The 23,246-nt window shown below is 39.7% G+C and overlaps 1 protein-coding gene across 28 annotated transcripts in view; it reads right to left on the minus strand.

Moving 5' to 3' along the window:
- Abi3bp (ABI family, member 3 (NESH) binding protein) overlaps positions 1-23,246 on the minus strand; it is a 219,568-nt gene that overhangs the window by 68,799 nt on the left and 127,523 nt on the right. For 12 of the 28 annotated variants that reach the window (XM_005386307.2, XM_013515137.1, XM_013515138.1 and 9 more), the window contains 19 exons: positions 21,401-21,442; positions 19,822-19,902; positions 19,314-19,361; positions 18,175-18,237; positions 17,985-18,059; positions 17,099-17,146; positions 14,737-14,796; positions 13,608-13,697; positions 12,133-12,165; positions 11,286-11,363; positions 9,642-9,701; positions 8,855-8,935; positions 7,326-7,385; positions 5,728-5,802; positions 4,822-4,905; positions 3,518-3,577; positions 2,619-2,702; positions 1,472-1,531; positions 453-566 (listed from right to left, as the gene is read on the minus strand). The exons of 5 other annotated variants lie outside the window; for them this stretch is intronic. In XM_005386307.2, coding sequence (XP_005386364.2) covers positions 453-566; positions 1,472-1,531; positions 2,619-2,702; positions 3,518-3,577; positions 4,822-4,905; positions 5,728-5,802; positions 7,326-7,385; positions 8,855-8,935; positions 9,642-9,701; positions 11,286-11,363; positions 12,133-12,165; positions 13,608-13,697; positions 14,737-14,796; positions 17,099-17,146; positions 17,985-18,059; positions 18,175-18,237; positions 19,314-19,361; positions 19,822-19,902; positions 21,401-21,442 — 1,296 coding nt within the window. The remainder of the gene's footprint in view (positions 1-452; positions 567-1,471; positions 1,532-2,618; positions 2,703-3,517; positions 3,578-4,821; positions 4,906-5,727; positions 5,803-7,325; positions 7,386-8,854; positions 8,936-9,641; positions 9,702-11,285; positions 11,364-12,132; positions 12,166-13,607; positions 13,698-14,736; positions 14,797-17,098; positions 17,147-17,984; positions 18,060-18,174; positions 18,238-19,313; positions 19,362-19,821; positions 19,903-21,400; positions 21,443-23,246) is intronic. 11 more of the 28 variants (XM_013515151.1, XM_013515149.1, XM_013515148.1 and 8 more) reach the window with 8 other exon arrangements.

The following is a 23,246-nucleotide window of genomic DNA, read 5'->3' on the forward strand; positions in this document are numbered from 1 at the left end:
TTGTTTCAATCTGTGTGTGTTTCAGATGGGGGCGGGTCTTAACCGTGACTGTATCACAGTTTGAGAGGTAGAAACAAGTCCCTGCTACTGTGTTATCCTCACAGCTGTTGCTTTGACTTAGGAAGATGGAAGGTAATTAATGTTTATTTCTTTAGATAAACCTTGATTGCCCTTAAGACACTCACATTTTATCTTTAAGAGAAGAAAGGAATGAAATAAGTGGTAGCAAGAAAAAAGACTCATAAGAACAGAGAAGATTCTTACGCACTACACACAAATAACTCAGCGCCACCCTGGTCTCCAGCTGTACATTCCCTTGCAAACTCAACAGTGGCAGCAGCAGCAGGTTTCTCTGCCTTCACCCACAGGGGGCCACTCCCACCAGTGGCGTTAACCATGGCCTCCCAAGAGTGGCTGGCAGGCCCTGGGAGGCACTCCTGGCAGAAACTCACATGTACTCAGTACGATTTGAGAAGCCTTGGGACTTGGTGTGGCTTTAGGTTTGAGACGTGGACGTGGACGTGGACGTGGACGTGGACGACGGGTCCGTTTGGATGTCTTAGGAGCTGAGAAAAGAAAACTTCCAGTTACTGCTGAATTATTACAGTTAGTAGTGCAAAAGTTACAGGATAGAAGGATCATGGCTCCATGTTCCTAAACTTATTGGGTGCTTCTCATATTTTAGGATATTTTTCTAACTTTTTTTTTTTTTTTTTTGGTTTTGGTTTCTCTCCGGTACTGGGAACCGAACTCACGACCTTGCTCTTGCCAGGCAGGCACTTTGCCGCTGAGCTAAATCCCCAGCCCCCTTTTCTAACTTTTTAATGCAACTTTTGTCATTACCATAGCATGTGTTTTTTTATAATTGAGAGTCCACTGGGCATAAGAGTCATATATAAAATGGAATTGTTAATTCAAGAAGTAAAGGTAGAACATAGAACTCTTACAGAATGAAAAGACTGAGAACCACTGCTAAAGCATCACAGTGGTAGTGATGGTTGGTTACAAGTTCTTTGATAGTTTACTAAAATACCATAAAACTAAGATTTCAGAACAAATACCACATAGATAATAAAAATGTATGAATGAATAATAATTAAAAAGTAGAACTTTAGACCCAGAAGGAAATTTCCTTGTACCATAATAATTGTTAAGGTCAAGACAATTCCTTTCTAAGTCACCTTTAAAAAAAATATTGGTTACAAACCACACAAGATGACAAAATAATTTCAGATGGTTACATGCCCGATAGATGACATGAGCTGAGTTCATGTAGAAGTCTCTTAAAGACAAGTAATGCATTGTAAGTGTCAGAGCTTCCAGTGCTTTTAGAAGGACGCAAGCAATGGAACTACCACAGAGGACAATATCTTAGTCTAGCAATGTGGAAGGGCCTGCGCTGTGAGGAGGATGCAGCGTGTCTGAGAAGGAGAAAGAAGAGCCTTTGGTGAGGCTCTCAACGTGTTATTACCTTGTGTTGTGACCCAAGTCTCAGGCCTGAGTGTCACAGGTTCAAGCCCTGCAGTAGGAACTGACGAAAAGTATTAAAGTAAACCAAATGATTATTTTAAATAAATAAAACACAAAATCTCTCAAAAATGAAGCTTTCGGGTGTAACACAGTTTCTAAAACCTTAGAACAATTTTTTAAAACTACTAAAATAAACAGTAGGCACTTTATTTCCTAAAATTTGGCCATATCTGTCAGGTACCTAAGTCCTTATTGTTCCTTCTTTGGTTATCTAACTAATAATCCAAAGTGGACTGTGGGTACTGCCAAGAACTTATCTCTGGAAAGAGACTAGCATCTCAGCATAATGGATTGAGAAAGCTAGCCCTCTATTGTAAGACAAGAAAGAGTGTGATTTCACTGGGGGTAGAACTCGCTGGTTTATCAGTTCAAATCTCATCTGTTTCATCAGGTACCTAAGAATCTCCACTCCGGATGTCCATGGACCCACTGACACACAGAAAGGTTTTGAACACCGCCTTGAAGCAAGACTTCCACTAGACCAGTATTCCAGTCCGGCTCCCCTGCTTTATCTCTACCTATTTCTCTGATTTTATTCCTTGCACCTTTCTACTCATCCACGTCCTACAGTGATTTCAAAACTCCACTCTTTTATTTTCCTGTTCCAAATGTTTACATGTAGCACAATTTGCTGGTGACATCTAAACATCAACCTTGTGTTTACACAGACGCTACCTAATGCCATTTTCTACATTATTTATAAAGAAAAGCTTTCTGTCTTGCAGTTTGAGAACCAAAACATGCCTCCTACATCTGAAACACAACACAAAACTGTTAGCGGTCAGAGGATACTGAAGACATTTCATCTTTTTACATTTTAACTAAGTATATTTAATTTTTCTAAGGAAGTTTTATTTTCAGGAGATACAGAGAGGATTGTAACTAGGAAACATGAGGCGTTTAGCTGCCCCACAAGTCTCCCCGAGCTGTGTTCCTCTGAGCACCTACTCTGCGGGAATTGCTGCTGTGCACGGATTGCATCTTCACTCTACAGGGATGAACCGCTTACTCCCGGCCACTGGGATTACTCTTGAGGTGCTGTCAGCTTAGACTGCTTTGACTCTTCACACTAAGACCACAAGGTTTACCTGGTGTAGGCTCAGGTGCTTCAAGACTTGGTATAGGTTTTGGTCTGGGATGTGGCTGATGTGTCCACTGTGATGGTTTGGGAGCTGAAGGAAGAAATTTTTGTGTTATACATACTTACATTACCTACGATTCAGGAAATTATGGGAAGTGAAACTATGACTGTAGACTTTGCATCTTATTAGTTATTCCCTCTTCCAGTTTTATATTTTTGGTCATATATTATGTATGAAGATACATTATGTATCTTCATTATGAAGACATATTGTGTATCTTCTTTTATCATAGGAAAGTCTTTGAGGACAAAAATCATTTTTTAATTTAAGAAATAAAGGTTAGTAATTACAATAAAAGTCTCATAGGGCAGCTTGAATGGCCCCAAAATGTCCAGGAGTCATTGCTAAATTTGACTGGATACTGAAGGACACTCAACCTGTGATTTATAATTTAGTCTTTGACCTATTTTCTACGTAACTATTAAAGTAAGAACATATTATTCCCAAAATAGAAATGACACAACAACATATCATTAGGGAGAAAAAGGTGAAATGTAGATTCACAGTGGAGCTCCCTGGTTTTATAAAAGTTCTTAGTGACTTTATCTGTTCAGATGATCCAGAGAGACCTGTGGCACATTTGAAACACACCTTTAAGACAGACACTGCTTGAACAAAACTCAGGATGACACGAAGGGTTTATAAGTGGGTTACATGGAAAACAAATGATCTAAAGCAGATTATGCATGACCGGTTCCCTCAAAAGTGACACAACGTTAGCCTTCATACTTTTAGAATATAATGAACGGCCACAAAGAATGACACTGTTGCCGCACAAAGCGAGATGAAGCCAAAGGGTTCACAAGGAGAAGGCGAGGCTGCGGAAAATAGCACATCACCATTACCTAATGTTGTTCCTGCAGCCTCTGGATGAAGAGTGACAGGTTCAATAGCTGTTGCAGGAACTGACAAAAAGAAACACAGCAAACCAAAGAAATTTTAAAAGGTATAATAAGTCAGAACATTCACATCCAAACACATATTGCTGGTATATCAATTCTTCTAAGAAAAAAAGAAAAGCAAATTAACTCCTCAACTAAGGGAGTGAATATGTATTTGGTCTTTGCAGATTTGGTCAAACCTTAGGCATGGTTGGTTTTAGGCTTAGCTTTGAATGACCTCGACTATCTTAAGTAAATGTAAAATTTTCCTAAGCTTCAAACTAATACATCCTAACTGATATGGAAAGCCCAGCACCAGCAAGTATTTTAATTCATTCACTTAGTATGTACTTAAAATAGATTATTTTTGAAAGCATAATTGCCCTGCTCTTGCATGGAAGATGATCACACCAGGATTATGCTTAAGTAAACATAAATACAATAGACCGTTTATTCACTTGACGGATATAAAAACTACTCATCAAAGTGACCTGTGCTGTTCTTGCCGAGAACTCATCCATGGGAAGAGTCTGAGACTTGAGAGTAGGACAAAGGCGGTCCCCAGTCTATAACAGCCAGAAGAGCATCTGTCTGCCCTAATCCCAGCGAAAGCAGCTGTCTTTGTATCATCTCCGAGTTCTTGAATAAAATCGTAAAACCCCTCTTTCAACTGGCTTGGCGGCTACTTCCAAATATGCCACTGTTAGGCCCCGCACGCTGACCCCGCAGCGCAGTCCTCCTGGGCTGGCTCGCCCCCTCATTGACCTAACACTGCAGAAGGTCCAAGGCCAAAATCCAGGCAGCCCTGACCTCTGCCTTCGCATTAGACCATTACTTTTATGCTCGTATCAAGCACATTTCCAATTCCACTGTTGTAGAAGTAAAATAATCCTACAGCTGGCATATTGCCCATAGTTGTCAAAACGGCCTGGGAATGTGCAGGAACGTGACAATTTGTTCACCTGATATACACAGACTGACTGTACTAAAGAACTCTCAACTTAGGAGTTGAGTGTAATTTGGTAATAAGAAATGTACTAAATATATAGTTTCAAAGAAGAGTGCCATAGAGTAAGAAAATAGTTTTCTGCCACCAGCTGGGTCTCACATAGTCACGTTCTCCTTAAAAGCCAGGCGGAGCAGGTAATGCGCATGTCCTCACATTCGGGGAGAACAAGAACTATCACTGCCCTTGAGTGCAAGCTCTGCGTCCTCATTAGGGCAGGCTGCCAAGCAATCCCTCTTCCCCCAAGTAACTGCAGATTTACCCGGCTTGGTCTGAGGTGCTTGAGGTCTCCATGTGGTTTTAGGTCTGGGTCGTGGACGACGGGTTCTTTTTGGTATTTTGGTAGCTGAAGAAAGAAAAGCCTTGTTTTACGCCAGATCTTGTGCTTCTGGATACTGAGGAGAGCTTTTTCTAAAACTTTTCAGGTTTTCCAAAGTTCTAGAAAATTATACTTTCAGTTTCCCTTTTTCACTCTTTTTATTCCAGTGTCTTCTTTTAATCATTTCTCCTGTTTTTGAGGGAGAGCTCATGTATACAGTTTAGGTGCTCATTCAAGTTACGAAGATTAGTAGTGATTTTGAGAAATTATAGAACTTCCTCACTTGGCAAAAATGGGAAGTATTTAATGAAAGGAGAGGTGAAATTTTGTTCATGCTAAGAAAGAAACTTATAATTTAAGATTTCAAATTTGGGTAATTTCCTAATTATTAAATTAGTAATAAAACATATCATTACTTAAAGTATCAACAAAGAAACAAATGCACTATATAAATATTTTTTTAAAAAGATATGGAAACCTAAGTGTGCAGAGAGTGAGCATAGAGTAGCTGTTCTTGCCGATCAGCTGAGATAACAAATAGATCCTGATTTGTTTTAAGCTCAGCTATAACACAATACTGTTACACGAACCCAAGACAGCAGTGATCTCAAACGTGCTACATGCCCAGTTCATGTTTGCACTAGGCTCATGCTCCTAGCTCTTGTAAAAACAACAGAAAACTTGCTTTTAAGATACTTCAAGCTTCTCAGGTGATGGAAGTAACTGAATGGTGGCAGAAGAGGTGGACACCATCTCATGAAGGTGGAAAAGACATGCAGTGGGGATAGGGACTGAGTGGACAGTACCATGAGCAGCAAAAGCACTTGGCAAGGAGCACAGGCTTGTTACCTAATGTCGTCCCAGACGTCTCAGCTCTAAAAGTAACAGGCTCAAGCTCTGTAACAGGTGGTTCAGGGTCTGTATCTTGAAGTAACAAAATAAAAGAATTTTGGAGTTTATTTTACACACACACACACACACACACACACACACACATGCACAGGGAGAGAGAGGGAGGGAACAATAACATTCACTTCAAAATGAATCTTGCCAGTGAAATATTGCCTCAAAGAATATACATATTTTTAAAATTTTAGGGAGTATGGTTAGGTGTTGCACCTCATGAGATCATCCTCATATTTGGTCTTAGCACTACTGGAGGGAAACAATTCCTCTAATTACAGTGCTTGATAGTATGAATCCAATATGAAAGACTTTAGGGCATTTTTACCTATGCACTTAAATATGTTTCTGACTATTCTCAAGAAACACATGGAAAACTAATTTGCACTTGTTTGGATATCTAGTAGGTTGGTCATCTTATGGTTGCAGAAAATGTTTTGAAATATCTATGCAACAGAAAGTAACTAAAAATGATTCTACTACCTTGTTGGCTGAGAAGTAAAGCATCTTTCCTACCATCTCTAGTTAGAAGAAAGAGCTGCACGTCCTTCCTAATCATAAACTCCCTACCAAACATGAGCGCACAGTAGCCCCTGAGGATTCCATCACTGGGGGTATGTTATACTTTTTACCAGTGACTGGCTCCCAGGTACCTTAAACCAAAGTCAGTGTATTTAATGGTGTCCTCTAAGGTACACCTGGACTTAAGTGGTTGGAAGTTTATGTTTGTGTCCTTTGGAACATTTTTGGAAGTAGGAAGAGATAATCTTTAGTTATTTTGGAGCTTGTGGTTCTGCAGGTTACAGAGTTTTAGAAATCTTCAAATTTTCCAAACCTTAACAAGTTTTCTCGAGTTTCAAGAAATGTACTTTACTAGTGCAAAAGTTTTACCCCTAATATGTTAGTACATCTTCTTTTGTTTTTGAAGACACTTTGGGGGCAAAATTAACCTATCAAATAAAGTTGTTAATTCAGAAAGTCAAGATTAGCATTCTCTATAAGTCCTATCCTCCTGGAGTCCCTTGACCTAAGTAAAAAGGTGGAGAGTCGTCTAAACTGTGGTGGGGAGGGAGAGAGTCAGTTGCACAGTAGGCTGTGGCTTGTTGTTTAAATCTACTAAGCAGGACCATCAATATCAGTTATTTAATTCACTAAAATCCACCGCCCCAATATTAACCACCCCGGCATTAACGAAAAGCCAGATTAAAAAGGCAGATGTACAAAGGATGTACAGAGAAACTTTCCCATTGTAGTAGCTTATTTTGCATACATCAGAGTCAGTTACTTTTAAAGATATTTGAAATTTACTGTAACAATGAACTCTGGTTATACCAAAAATGTAAAGTAATGTGAAAGGCTTTTAAGAAAGTTACAGCGCAGATGGTGTCCCAAACTGGGTCGACGCATGTCTCTTACAAACAAGAGGTAATTTGTTGTACGTATGTTCAGCCCTCATGAAATGAAGGATGAAATTAAATGGCACCAGAGGGTAAGTCTGACAGAAGCATAGAGAGCGCTTGGCGAAGGCCGGTGAGTGGCATTACCGATTGCTGTTTTGGGAGCCTCTTTTACAGGAGCGACTTGTTCAAAACCTTCAGTGGGAACTGGCCAAAATGACAAATCAAACCGAAAGACATTAAAATCCATAAAAACTCAGAACATTCTCTACTAACAGAATTCTAGCACAGAACAAATGTGGTTAACGTGAACGTAGGGAGCACGGCATCTTTGCCTGTAGATGATCGTTTCTTAGAAGGGATTGTCATTAACTTTGTATCCATAATGGCCCATGCAAACTTTTTCTCCTTCGATGGCTGGAGTCTCACTAATGTAGACTGCTATGGTTTAAGTCCTATCAGGGTCCACTGTGATTACAGTTGTGCTGTGCGTGGTGACGCTCTGGAGAGATGGGCCCCTTGAAGGCGGGACTAGCGAGAAGTCTCTGGGTTATCAGAGGTGTGAGGAAATTTGTAAAATGCCTGGAGGTTCTTCTGCCACCCTCTGAGGCCTTGAGGGAGGAGTGCTATAAAAGAAGCAAGCCTGGCTCCTCTCTCACGCTCTGCCTCAAGTCTGAGACGTGATCACTTGCTCTGCACAAGTACTTGCCGCTGCTGTCTGCACCATGAAGTAATGCAGCAAGGAACACCCGCCCCACAGAAGCTGTACTCTGCCATTTGGATTGAGAACCTCCAGTTCCACGAGCTGGATAACCCTCTTCTTTCTAAATAGCTGCATCAAGCACTTCATTATAATGAAGCAAGGGTACTAAATTCATGGATCAAACTCATCTTACTGAAAACTCATCTTTGGAAAGGGACTCTTAAGTGGACATGACAAGGGCAGCTGCTGTGTGCCGCAGACATCTCTCTGTCCAGCACCCTGAGGAATCCTGACTGTGTATGCATTCTCAGCTGTACTCCGACCTCCTGACTTCAACAGTCAGACTTCTTTCTTGGTCCTGTGGCTATTTAGTTACAGCAACTTCAATAAAATGTTCTAATCAACACCTAGAAGCCTGGAAGCCTCCACTGGTGAATGAAACATACATTTCCCGCCCTTTGAGCTTTCAGATTACACCCACCCCAGGATGATTTCCCTCTAAGAATTATTTTTCTGTTTGTAAACAGTTGGAAAAAAATAAAAATAAACCAAAGAAGAGTATGCAACAGAAACTTTGTAGCTCACAAAGCCTGAGATACCTACTTTTGGACACACACAGAACGCATTCACCAGAGCCCAGCCTAGATACCTACTAGGACTAACGTGACTAGAATTACCAAGAAATAACTTTCCATTGGTACAAATAGACACGTTTTCTAGTTGTGTCAGGTTCCCACACATACCCAGCATTGAAAGGGTGAATAGAATGCAGTGAGAAGAAAATTAAATAGATTTTGGAGAGAATATTTAATTCACGGAGAATAAGGAAAACGAGCACCGCTAACTCCCCTAGCCCTCCTCCTACTTCTCTGATCCAGTGTGGAGCCGGTCAATGCTCCTCACTTGCGCTGTACTTTCCATGACCCCCTGGGATGGGCTGCTGGGATGCCTTAGCCAGGGCCTACACATTTACCCAGTTCTGTCTGAAGCGTTCCGGTTCTCCAGGTGGTTTTGGGTTTGGGGTGTGGAGGCGTGTGTTGAGGCACCTTGGGAGCTGAAGGGAGGAAATGTCAGGTTAACAGAGCTTTGGGTTCCAGATACTGTGGCTTTCTATACCTATAATTTCTTGAGTCCCAGGAAATTATTTTTTGCCCTTGAAATATTTGGTCCTATTTTGTAAATGACCTGTAAATTATTTATATTTTCTGAAAAACAAAAATCAAACAGAACATGAGTTGGTGTAGCAAGTATATTTCAAAGTGATTATCACAGGGTTTCCTGAATTTGAAAAGTTCCAAATCTTGCTGAACTGTTGGAGTGTGTAACCCCAGGAATACTTTCTATTTTACTTTTTCCTTAAACAAAACTTTGTCATTATCTGAAATAGTAAAACAAAACCACGCAGCTGGTATACAGGTAGCGATTTGGATCCGCAAATGGACAGCTACACCGTAATACCTGTGCCCATCACTCAGCCTAGCGTGGTGTAGACGCCCCTCCCCCACAACTGATTGTGTTTGAAACTCAGCAGCACAAAATGTGGTGATGAAAATGTTACATGGGAGCAGACACCACAAATTCAAAGACATCACATTGCAGATGACAAAAGGAGTTCATGCTCGGATCACTTAAAAACGAAGTTACTTAGTGTATGATAGAATAAGGGGATGACACAGAGGCCTTGGGAGATGAAAGAAGCACAGGTACGACGCTGACGACGTGGGCAGGAAGCGCAGATGCCAGCGGACAGACGTCATTACCTAGTGTTGGTCCTGGAGCCTCGGTTCTAACAATAACTGGTTCAGCGATTGTGGTGGGAACTGATCAGAAGTAATAAGAGACCAAAGAGACGTTGTGAGTATGCGGAATATTAGAAAGTGAATCTTACCAGTGAAATAAGGTTTCTAGAGCTGCAAAGTTCATTTTTAATATTCATAACTCAAGAGGGAGCACGTGCACTTTTCCTCTTGACTACATTGCCACACCCTCACCAGGTATGCGTTTATTCCGAAGATAGTCAGCCGTAGCCTTCAGACTCTGCAGAGCAGCTCCGTGGGGCCCAGTCTAAAATTTCCTTGTTGGCTAACTACTTGATTTGACCTAGCATGAGCAATTCTTCATTCTAATAATAAAAATCTGCTTCATTGTTAGAAATATACGTGACAAAGACAACTAGCACTTTTGCAGAAGCCAACACCCCAAACTCAGCTATAAGCAGTATCAATAATGACCGATGCAATAAACAGTCCAGATATTTGAACATAAATATAGTCTAGTAGACAGAGTATGGTGAGCACCAATAATTCCTGCCCCTTGTGTTGACAGCTTTGTGCAATCTCCCCTACCCCCAAGTACGTGCTGAACCTCTGATTTGCCTCTAACTAGCAGAAGAGGAAACGGTGATAAGCGGTCGTCCCACTAACGTCTCTGCCATGCTAGCGTAGGATAGAAACAGAAAGAATGGACAATGAACTATAAAAAGGTACGAATACCAAAAGGAAGGAATTGCTGGGCGTCACCCTCAGATTGTCAGCACACATACTAGCTGCCGGAAGGAAGCGGAGGCCATCCTCATCAAGAGACTAAGGTCTTTGGGAATACAGCCCTCCTAACATAAGATCGGGAGCCACCTCTCAGCCTGTGTCATCTTTAGGCTGGATATTCTCAGTTCTCAGGAGAGAAAGAGCGTGTTCCTGTCCAGAAGGAGAAATCACTAAAGCCCAGTGACCAAATTTAGGCTCCCAGCCCCTGTAATTCCTCCCATGGGCCCAATCAGCAGGAGCCCAGCAGTAAGTCACACTCTGTCCGGGAGTCACCTCCACCAGGCTGCCTTTCCCTTGCCTCAGTTTCCCCCTCAGATGAGAGAGAAAACTTCCCTCATCCGTCCAGTTACCCAAACTGTGTGCTGACTGCCTCCCAATAGCCCTGGATGTATTTCTCCTTAAATATTCACCCTGCTCCTAGCATGTGGCATTGTGCCATTCAAGAAATTATTTTATATCCGCATGAACATGCCGGCTGTTTATGCAAGAACAGCTTTTATTTACTATTGTAGTGTAAGCTACTTGGTTTAAAAAAAATACCTCCCATTTTTGATATATGGGCTTATGTAGTTCGGGGGAATCAGGAAAGACTTCATAAAAATCATTGATTTTAACTGATTGAATTGGCTCAGTACAGAGACGGACTTTAACAGAATGAACAGTAAACGGCACGGCCACTGGGAGAGAAGTTTCCCGAGAAGGCAGCGTGAAGCACTCAGACTTCTCATGTTCCTGCACTAATAAGCAGCTTTTGCTCCCAGGAAACATACGGGGCGTGTCCTACTGTATCGTGTGCATAAACTGAGGGTCCCAGCTGAGACAAACTGCACAGGTTCTTTAAAGTGGACACCACATATTTACCCAGCACTGTCTGAGGTGTTTCCGGACGGGGTGTGGTTTTAGGTTTGGGATGTGGACGATGGGTTCTTTTTGTTGGAGCTGAAGGAAGAAAATTTAGGGTTAACATGATGCTTATGACTCCGTAAACTGTAACGAGGATGATTATAGTGTGGCTGTAAGTTTTCTAAAACCTGATAGTATTTGAAAAAACATCATTTAGTTTAAAATGTTCTCCTTTAGTATACTGATGCTGATAACTGACAGTTCTCCAGAGCCTAAAATTACACATATACTTATGCTTAAGAAACTTCAGGGACTGTCACTTTTTTCTTAAAAGTTTTCCTAACCCAAAACTGGTTACAGACTCTAATGATGTGAGAACATTTCAAACCAACTTTATAGTACTCACCTATAATTTAAGATGACAAGGCCTGGGCAAAAGTTTCACTTGCTAATTTACTAGAATAAATCTATACAATTCACTGAAACATCAGCAAAGCCAAAGTGGTTACACAGAACTTGAAATACGAAAGCAAGGTGCTTAAAGAAATTACGTGGCATCATTGGCACTGAATTTGCAGTCTAACTGAGAAATAGGGGAACATATATTTGGATTTTGACTCTAACAGTACATTTCAGAGACTCAGATTGACATGACACAATTTCAGACTGGGATATGGCACAGATAGCTGCCTTGAATTCAGTCCACGTACATTTCTATAAAAAGAAAGAAAACCTCAAACATTTTAAGATGAATTGTGTAACAGGAATTCAAGAGAGCACAGCACAGACAGCTCCGGAGAACTGTAGGGAAGCTTGACAATGAATTAAAAACAAGCACTTGCTGAAGGACAGAGAGAATCATTACCTAAGGATGGTCCAGGAGTAATTGGTCCAAAATCTGGTGCAAGACAGGACCGAAAACAATTTTAAAAAGAAAATGTTAAACACATGAGAAAAATCCATCAAGTTTTTTGAAAATGTTTAGTTGTCTAGCATTGTTTCTATAGTCAAAAAGCAAAATCTGCAAGTCTTTTTCTTCTTTCTTTTTTCGTTGGCACTGGAGATTGCACCCACATCCTTAGGTATGCTAGGTAAGTGCTCTACCACTGGGCTACATTCTCAGCTCTTTAATACTTTTAAGTGAGAGTTCATAGATATTTACTCAAAAGACATGTTTTACTTTTAAAAAATATAATCTGATAGTACAACAGACAATCCTGCTTAGAAAACTCTTTAGGCACCTGTCTAATAACATTATGTTTAACAATTATGAGCAAAGCACATGAAAGTATAATGTATGACACTATAGACTGGAAAACAAGGCCTCATTCACGATAAATGGAATTGTTGATATATTTAAGCAGACACACTGGTGAGAAACCAGAAGAAACAATGCCTTTCTCTTTGGTCGAGAGTCCACTTTGGAAAGCAATCAGTATCTTTGTCTAAAGAAGGTACACGAAGAGGTACATACGGAGCCACTTAGTCTGTGAAACTTGCTAGTGCGTTTCTCAGTTATCAGGACAGAGAGGACCTGACACTGCAAAACAGGAGTGCATGCTAATGGCTCAGACGCAACCACTGAAGCCAAGTACACCGGTCCTTCTCCTGGGCTTCCTAAGAGTCGCGTCCCTGCCCGGGCGGGGAGAGCAAACATCACCTTCCTCACAATCCGGTTGAACCTCTCACTTGTGGCCTCGGGTCACCTATATACATGGCACCTTCTTCTCTGTTTATACAATTTCTGCTCAGCCTGGTGACAGATCTACTAACACTTCAGACCTCAGAGTCCACATGACACATGTCCGCCCATGAGAGTTTTGCTTCTCTCAGCGTTCACTACATGCTAAATATTGGAAAAACAATATGCAAATATATGTTTCTGCCTCATCTATTTATGAAGTCTCCAAAAATAGCTTTCTTCCTCAAAAAAGTAATTTGCTGCTAAGGTAGTATTTAGTAAAAATGCAGGACCACTTGAATTAAATTTGCTAACTAGATACCTAACTAGATAAGTTTTTCGAAAAAGCAAAATGTGGTTGAATGTCCGAATAACAAATTAAATACTCAGGCAATGAGGAAATCCTCATGCAAACAACGTGAGGAAGTCACATGCATCTAGTAGTAGCCGCTTTCCATGCCGTGGGCCAGTGGCGGGGAGCCTATGTCATCTGTGCAATAGTGGGCCCTGTGTATCATCGAAAGCTCCAAAAGGTTCGCTACCACTGCAGTGGACCCTGTTCCTTAAGGGTCATATAAGTTATTAGGCGGCGTGTTAAACTGCCACTCCAGTACCATGCCCACAGCGTGCCACAGGGTTAGAAAGAGCGTATTATTTACCTGGTTTAGTCTGATGTACCTTTGGGCTTACTGTGCTTTTATGTTTGGGCCGCGGACGACGAGTTCTTGTTCGTTGTGTTATTTTTGGAGCTAAAGAAAGGAAACTGATTATTATAGTTATAGGAACCCAGAAGCTAAAGCATTACATGTGATATCAGGTTTTCTAAAATTTTCTTACTCTTTCATGACACTTGAGAAAAATTTGTCTCTTTGGACTGAAATTTTCTTCTGGTAGTCTATAAGTAAAACCTTTTTATTTTTGTGTTCTATTCACAGTTCTTTTGAGGACAAGCACATAATATTGTTTTATTGTTCTGAAAACTTTATTACTAGTTGCTGCTATCAAGTAATCAGGAAGGTCACAGACACATAGAAATTGAGAGACAAACATGTCAAGATCATATCAAAGGACAATGTAGGATCAGCTGCTTTTTTTTTCTTTCTGGTACCGGGAATCGAACTCATGACCTTGCACTTGCCAGGTGGGCGCTGTGCCGCTGAGATAAATCCCCAGCCCCTGGATCAGCTGCTTTTGGAAGACTACTTAGAAATTGCTTGGTTTGGTATAAATCCATTATAATTACTAGAATAAGCACATTTCATTTCCTGAAATCACTAGCACATAATGAAAATGCCCCACATATCCTATAACAACAGACAGTAAGATGCCCACAGGCATATAACTGATGTTTAAGGAACAGACATTCCTAATTGTGTTTGAAATTCAGCTTTAACACTTTGAAAACTACTTGAGTAGGGGCTGGGGATTTAGCTCAGCGGCAAAGCGCCTGCCTGGCAAGCGAAAGGTCGTGAGTTCGATTCCTGGTACCAGAAGAAAAACAGAAAAAAACAAAACAAAAAAAAAGAGAAGACTACTAGAGTAGACCCATGGACCCTGTAAAACCTTAATAATGCTGAATAACATGGGAGATAGAGTCTCTGTACAGGTGCATATAGATTTATAACCAAGTACTGGCTTTAAGTACTTTTAATAATTGCATTTAAAATGAGGAATATAGTTGAGTGAGGAGAAGAATCACGTAAAGAAAAACATCCTTAAATTCCCCAAGACAGCGTCAGAACACACAGTGGGCAGAAAACACAGGTGTTTAAAGATAGAAGATGTTACCTAGTGTCGTCACCGGAGCCCCAGTTCTCGGAAGTACAGGTTCAGTGTCTGTGGTGGGAACTGACCAAAAGCAATATAATAAACAACAAAGACTAAGAAATACAGAAATAATTATCTTAAAGTCAAATCTTCTTAAGCCTAGCACATTTAAAAAGTGTTTCTTTTTATTTTTCTCAACTGTCTGTTCCACCTTACTGCTAAGTAGTATTACACGGTAAGGTTGGACCACAGTTTGTTTAATCTTTCATCTACCACAGGACCCCTTGACTATTTTCAGTTTGAGGACATCGTGAGTACATCTGACTGGAACATTTCTGTACAGACTCTTGTATGAACATAAATATTCATTTCTCTGGGACAAATGTCCAAGAGTACAAATTGCGAGGTCATATGATAGCTGCATGTTTAGTTTCATAAGAAATTGTCACACTGTTTTCCAAAATGGCAATATCATTTTACAAGGGGTGACTGAAAAATATGTTGAGTGCTTAAATTAAAAAAAACTTAACATAGTAAAAGACATAGTACCAAGAATGGTAGAATAACACATAGTACCACTAATGTTTGATGTGAACGGCAGTATTTTGAATGGATTAATAACAATGTGTTTTTTACTGTAATTTTAAAAATTTAAACATTTACCATATTTTTGAACACCCCTCATTAATCAAATGCTTATGGCAATTTATGTAAAAACATTCATGGTGTGTCCTCATCTACTTTATTCATTGGATCTGGTGCCATGTAACTTTTGGCTCTTCCCCAAATTCAAAATGACCATGAAATATAAATATTTTGAATATATTCAGGGCCTCCAGCCAACCAGGATAGCACAACTAATGATACTCACGAAAGAGGACCTCCAGAACTGCTTCAGAAAGTGGCAAAAACTATGGGATAAGTGTGTTCAAAGCAAGAAGTATTTTGAAGGATGTTAATGGCAGTGTGTCTTTCACTGTAATAAATTTTTAAAATTTGAACATCCAATGTATTTTTTATCACACCTCATACACTCCTATCAGTAATACGTCTTTATCAGTATCTAGTGTTGAAAAGCATGTCTGAACTCTGGGGAAATAACGTTTGCTATGTCCACTGACTGGCCGCACTGGAGTACCCATTATCTCATAAGGTAGGCACACCATTTGTATGCTGTGTACCTATAAGGCTCATGAGAAGTATTTTTCTGTGCACAGATTACTCTGAAAAAGAAGTATTATAAAGTCTGATGCTAGCTGAAAGGGTTTCACCATGGTTACTGGTCTGCTTAGAGCAGCAGTGGTTGTGGGCAGTGTCAGAAAATGTTAATCAGGGCGCTCACTGGAGCTGTGGGACAGCAGTGCAAAGGTAAATGGTGCCTTTCCATCACAGGGACTGTAACGTCGCTCCTTCTCATTTCTCCGCACTTCCTCATTCATCTCAAATGGATCGTCAGGAGATCGTTATTTGAGTTAAGAAGGGAGGTGATTAAGAAAAAAAGTTTGCAAGGTAATAATGCAAGTTTTTGTCCAGATAAACAGGATTTCTATACTTCTGACCTACTCTGAATGATTGTGCATAGATATGAAATTTACTAAGATTACAACTCTGGTATTAGTGTCTCCATTTACTTTTTCATTGAAACTAGAATACTACATATAACATCCAAAATTCTCACCCTCCAAAACCCTTTAACCATTTCCACAGACACCAACTTTTCCTGATTAAATGCCACAACACAAAGCTGGTTTAAGCCATATAAAGAGTTAATGGCCTTCCTGCAGAGGAGATGAGGAGCCCAGAACAGCGCCATAGAAACAATATTTATAACTGATTTGCTTTCAAACAGAAATCTACAATCCCTATTTTGTTTGAAACTTAGTAAATTTATCAACGGAAATAAATTTATCAACGGAAAGGTGCAGTTGCATTTGAACAGCATGGAACCCAGGAAGAAAGGAGTCTCACAAGACAGAGACGATGACATGCCAGTACCACAAGCTCCTTGTAAACCCAGAGGACAAGCGCCAGCCAACTTTGGCTTTGCTTCGCCAGTATCTATGCATTCTGCCCGCAGACACACAAAATTTCCTGGTCTACAAAGGATGGATGGACAGAGCACTGGAGGCTTTCTAACAGTGTCAAGCAATCTGAATGTCTCTGAAGGGGACAGAGGGAAGAGCAACACTCAGGCGTCAGAGGCTGAGCAGATGGAAGAACGCTGAACTTGCTGTTAAAACGGCCTCTGCTGAAAACAGTGAAAACTTTCTGGACACAAGTGGAAGAGACGCTGAATGACAATTGTGCATACAAGAAAACAGATAATGATGAAAGAGATGAGAAGGACACGCTCAGAGAATTACGGACCAAGAAGGCACGTTACCTATGGCTATGGGTGGAGCCTTGGTCTCAACTGCAACCACATCAGGGGCTGCATAATTCAAACACACGAAAACAGAGCAAGTCAGTAACTCTGGGTACTCACCAATGTTTAATTTACAGCGCACAGAACCTGGCTCTTTCTAAACTGATATACACTGACTTCTTGGTGGGCTTATTTTTATCAGAGATGCTCTCTTAGCAATGTAGAACTTTAGAGTAATTGAAAACTTAGAAAAAACTTTAACTATAAAATATTGGAATTTTTATAAAAATATCTTGTTACATAGTGAAAAATCAGTCAGTTAATTATTAGTATTTAAAATTCAAGTGTGTATTTTAGGGGCAGCCGGTCTACTGAGGAAGAGCAGAGGATCAGCCTCCGGTATGTGCTATGTGGTAGAGATTACCGACACCACTTTCAAAACTTTTCCGTATACAGAAAAGTCAAATGTTCTGCTCATTACAAGTTCACAATATAGTATGTAAATATGTTTTAAGAAAATGGATTACAGGTGTGTGGTAGCACATGCCTGTAATTCCAGCATTGAGGAGGCTGAGGCAGGAGGATTGCTGAGAATTCAAGGTCAGTCTGGAATAGAGACTGAAATTCTGGCTCAAAAAACAGAAAGAAAGAAAGAAAAAGAAAAACAAAACAAAAAAGGAAACTACCAGACGATCAGATATAACATTTACTAATTTTCCACCCATGCACTGATTTATTCACTTAGCAGTAAAAAAGTTAGTGCAACTATGCTAAGGCAACAATGGGCAAAATCATGGTACTTGGGTTTTTATGTTTATATAGTATATGAACATCTAAAGCAACAATTCCAATAACGTTTGTAAATGAAACATTTTGTGAAGCTAAAGTACTGGAAATCATTTACCAGATTTTGTTGGTGGAGTATCTGGGTGTGCAGTGATTTGGGGCTTAGGACGTAATTGCACTGGTGGTTTTGAATCTGAAGGAGAAAGGTGTTATGATTAATGCCACAGGCGACCTGTAAAGGCGAATACTATCGTTACTTACATACAGTTTCCTTACTACTAGGTCAAAGCACTGAAAGTAATGATTACCAGGCTTCATGTGGGGTACGTCTGGTCTGTGTGAAGTTTTAGGTCTCTTGGATGGCTTAGGTGCTAAAGAAAAAGGTATTACAAATTAGCAGAATGGTCCTGGCTGTGTCTGTCAAAATTAAAGATACACAAGTTAAATAAAGACACTGTATAAATTCAATGGATATATAAAAATTAATTCATCTTGTCTTGGAAGGGTGGGAAAAGTATTCATTTTAGCTACACACATGCATCATTAATTTTTCCTTTCAGGAAAATGCTCAAGTTTTCTTTTCAAAAAACACTTGACATGTGTCTCTGAGTAAGTACTGATAACTGTCATAGGTATTTTTTTCCTATGTAAATAATTTCAAAAACCATAAACTATACTAGTTCTATTCTTCTTGATAGGTTCTCTTCAATATTAAAACAGTGTTATAGAAAGTTAAAAATTGCTTAGGAGAAAATCTGGAAAATAATACATAAATACTCGATGTTACACAGGTGTAAAAATGTTACATGGCTACTGATTTCTGGAAGTTTTCAAAGCAAAGCAGTGACAAATTAATGTAAATGCTGAGAAGTTACAATGAAATAATTATAAGCATCAGTACTAAAAAATAAAAACATCTCGGGACTTTTAATGTCCTCAAGTTTCAAAGACAACTAGTTTTATGTTAATCCCTAGGCCAAGAATTGCCTATGGATCTAAACATGTTCAAATGCATTTTTCAAAGAAACAGAAAAACTGAAAAAATCATTATTCATGCAGCTGTTTAGAGTCTCACAAGCTGAATGAACAAAGCAATGAAATTATAGCATGTTACTAGGGGAAAAATGATCATTTTTTCAGTCTGGAATGAGCACAGAAGTCCCAGAGAAAGCGCTGATGGCTTTCTTAACACCAGCACACATGTGACAGAAAGACAGGGTCAGTCGGGAACCAGGAAGTCATGTTGGAGACCACAGGCCTCCCTAAATGAGCACGTGCGATTCTTGTAGAACCCTCCTATCTTCAGGTTCTTCAGACGCAGACAGAAAATGGGAAGGAAGCATGGGATGGAACTGTTAGAGATGGTAGAAATACAGTCATGCCTGGGGTGCAGGTGGAGAAAGCAAAAGTGACAACCTGTGAAAACCCCGGAAGGGGGCAGAATTACCGAGTTTGGGTACCATGGGCTCCGGGTGTGCTGTGGCTGCTTCCAGAGCTGTAGAAGCAAAGAACCAGGATCACCGCGTGTAACAGAAAGTGGCACCAGGAGAAAGGGACATCGTGGCTCAAGCCAGGACGCTCCGCCTCGTCCAGTACTCTTTCTCTGAATATGGTTTCCCTTTCAAATCTTCCCATTTACTCCATTTCTCCTGCTTATTTGCTCATACCACATCTTCCGTGAATATATATCCAGTGTAAGATCTAAAATGCCTTATTTTAATAACCCACTTAGTAGGGGGGCTTCCTGCAGTGTGTACTTAATAATTACAAATACAATACAGCACTTTAGGAGATATACTGTATGTAATATGCATATGCGTAGTAAGTACATATGTTCAAGTATAAAAATCAAGTGTTATTGGTTCCTAATGCCCAGCGGCTCCTAGTAGTTACTGAATTAAAAGCTGCCCTGGTCCACTTTCTGTATCAATTGGAACCCTGCACACCACATTTACCAGGTTCAGACTTGGGTACTCCTGGGCTACGTGTAGTTTTAGGGCGGGGGCGATGACCTGGTCGTTTGGTCTTTGGTGGAGCTGAAGAAAGAAAATTACTAGTTAATACAGGAAGGAAGGCTCGGGAAACTGACAATAAATAGTATCTATATCTTCGAAGCTTACTTAAGCCCTCTGATTTATTGTGGACACATCCTTCTGTTCTGCAAGTTTTTATCACTAACCCAGTTAGGTTACTGAATTATTTGTCCAAGATTTGTAAACTGTCCAACAGACCTTCCTATTCCTCCGCAAAACCTCAAACAGTTTAGAGGAGACAGTCACATAACCCTTTGCAGGTGGACGGTGAAGGGGAGTATTGGAAGAGAAGCTATCAGTGATAAACCTCATTTGGTTTAATGTTCACAGAAGGTTTTCACTTTGTGCTTTAAAAATCCAATCGATAATACATGGGAACAGCTTTGAATGCAGAAGTTCCTTCAAGGGAAAAAACTTACAAGTGAGGAAGGTTATAAACTATACGTACAGAGTTCAGAACTTTCTCCAGAAATACAAACAGAGCACATAAACACAAAGGGCACTAATGAATAAATCTAGGAATGTGACCCTGACAATAAAGACATCAGCAGTTAGGGAGAGAGGGGACGAAGGTCACCCAGTCAATAACTGTGCAACCTAAGGGCACTAGGGGTTTACTTCCCAGTGTTCCATGGGCTAAAACTCCATCAGCAATCATGAAGAAGAAATAAAAATGCACGATACACTTAATTTTTAATTATTAGGTTGAGCAAATATAAACGGTGCTTTTATTTCTATAAGAAGCACCTTTTCTATTTAAATGGACTCCTGTGCTTTTAGACAAAGTGCACAAAAATGTGGCCAGTAAGTTCAATTTGGAAACAGTGATGGAAAAAAAGCCAGGCAAGATTCTCATTTGGAAGATGTGAGTGTAATAAAATAACCAGCTCATATTAAAGGAAAATCTGGGTAATTGGCTAAGATGGCACCACAATACATTTATTTTGCTCTTTTGAAAAAGAAATAATAAAAGCTATAAAGATCCTGTGTGTGTGTGTGTGTGTGTGTGTGTGTGTGCACGCGTGTGCATACACGCACCTGTATGTGTCTCACTTTGAATGGATTTCCTAATGGCACATGAGGGTATTTGTATTTGGAAAGATCTCAGCGCTTTCCAAGAAAGCCTGCAAATGTTAGAATTCTGAAAAGTTAGGAAAAACAACTCCCAAAGTAAAAGTGCAAATATCCCCTAGAGAAACCAGGAGACTCCACTGGAAATAATCAGCTTAAAACAAGCCAAGGACAAATTCCTCAAGCGCAAGGCAGGGCAATAAAGAAGGTATCAATCAAGATTAGGATGGCTTGCACCAGTGTTTGTCTCAGAGCCTTGGTTCAGAAAAACATGGGCACAAAATATTCTGGTAAAAGTAGCTGAAAAAACACCTGAAGAACAATTTAGAAACATTTAAAAAACAAGCCAAAGCTAAGGACAAAAAGTCAAGGACAGACAGTGGTAAAGAAGGATCATCCTTGCACAACGAATTCAAGGAGGCTTCATTACCTTTCGTTGGCTGCGGCGGTGGCAAAGTCTGAGGTCCTGGGGCTGCAACGAAAGCAAGCGATGTCAAAAGCAGGGCGGAAGAGCACACCTAGGGTGGAGGGGGACGGGCCTTTCCCACCAAGGTGTTCCCTCTGGTGAATGACCAGGTTCTTCCAGCTTAAGACAGGACATCCACTCCTCCACATTCTTTCCGTGAAACACAGTGAAAGAATTAAGAATTCTCATTTTTGTTGTTGATCTTATTTATGGCCCTCACTACCCAATATTCCAATGGCTTGTTCCTGTGGCCATATTAGTTTTGAATGTTAACTTTGAATAATCTCCTACATGCTGGACCTGACATTCTTTCACACACTCGCACACACTGAAAGGAATTAAATTTATCAACCAACAGGGGTCAGAAGTATTTCCATTTTACTCCACATTGTATATCTATTGCCGGTAAATAAGTTAGTTACATGTATGAAATTTACTTCATTTTGCTTAGTAAATCAATAGGTATCTAAAAGCAATCTCAGGTGTTAGGAAATGCTAAGTTGAATATCTGTATTATTTAAATATTCTAATAGACAAGCACTCTAGTTTTCATTTGAACTAGCAAGTAAATTAAACTTTATGTGGAATAGAATGTGGTTTGGCTTTAATATCCATTTGGTTTTTGAAAAGAATGAGTTCATTTCAGTAAGTTTTCTTATTATGCCACAGACTAAAAAGAGTTATTGTCTTTCAAGAAGAAACTTCAGAAAGAATTTTAGTTTTGAAATAGAAAAAAAGATTCCTTTTTTCTTACAGAAATTCATATAGCATGTATTGATCATCTTTAAAAAACTTGAATCATTCTGTGACTTATGCACTTCAGATAGTACCGTTATGAGGAGTTATCGCTGATATTTCTGTTCTCAGGAAAGAGGCAGATTCGGAGAAGGAAGTAGCAAGTTAGAGAGAAAATGTGGCAATGACAGTTTTGATACAGAAACTTCTTAACAACTATTTTTTAAGCAACAGAAGAAGAAAATGTGAGGGCAGGTAATGCAGAGATTTTTTCATTTATTCTGAAAGCAAGGTGCTTCCTAAAAACAGCATCTTTTGCCAGCATGTCTCTGTCCAAAATTTTTTTTGTGACACTAAGTTTCATAAGATATGAAAGCTAAAAAAAAGGACTTGAAACATCATACAGTTCTGTGTGCACACATACAATTGTGATTTCTTAAAATCTCGACCAGAAATAGATTGTAATAGGAGAATGGCAAAGTATAGCAATATATTGTATTAAAGTAGACACAAGTAAAGATTCTCTGTGTGCAAGTTTTTATGTACAAAACAGAGAGAGAAAAATAAGGAATGAAAGTCTGGGGGTCTCAAGTTCTGTGGGAAAGGGGGTATAAATACCAGTACATGAAATAAATATCAAGAAAACATTTACGTCTGAAAATAGCAGACAGCAAAAAATTCTTTTGAAAACTTTGAAGTTTTTTAAAATTCCCATCTGAAAGGGGGAAAGTGAGTAAAATATGCTGCTTGCAGCATCTTTTAAGTTCCTGATCAAGTTTCTGGAAGCTCAAAGAACAAGTGCATATCTTAACAAGACTTGTTTTATTAAATAGCCTTAAGGTGTCAGGAATAAAGTTATAAAGTTATGCACAACAAAGCTGAGAGTGACCTGTAGTGATAAAGCCACCACCTCAGTATAAAATAAATAAAACACACGCTTTGATTTGTGACAGTATAAGAACAGTTTATCGCCCCACCCACTGGGTAAGAAGCTATGTAAAACAAGCAGCTGAAATGGTGAATCTCTTCACTTTCTGGTCCAGTAAAAATGTGAAAAACCGAACATTATTACCAC

This window comes from Chinchilla lanigera, unplaced genomic scaffold (genome assembly GCF_000276665.1).
Source record: "Chinchilla lanigera isolate Chin_1 unplaced genomic scaffold, ChiLan1.0 scaffold00026, whole genome shotgun sequence".
Classification (NCBI taxonomy): domain Eukaryota; kingdom Metazoa; phylum Chordata; class Mammalia; order Rodentia; family Chinchillidae; genus Chinchilla; species Chinchilla lanigera.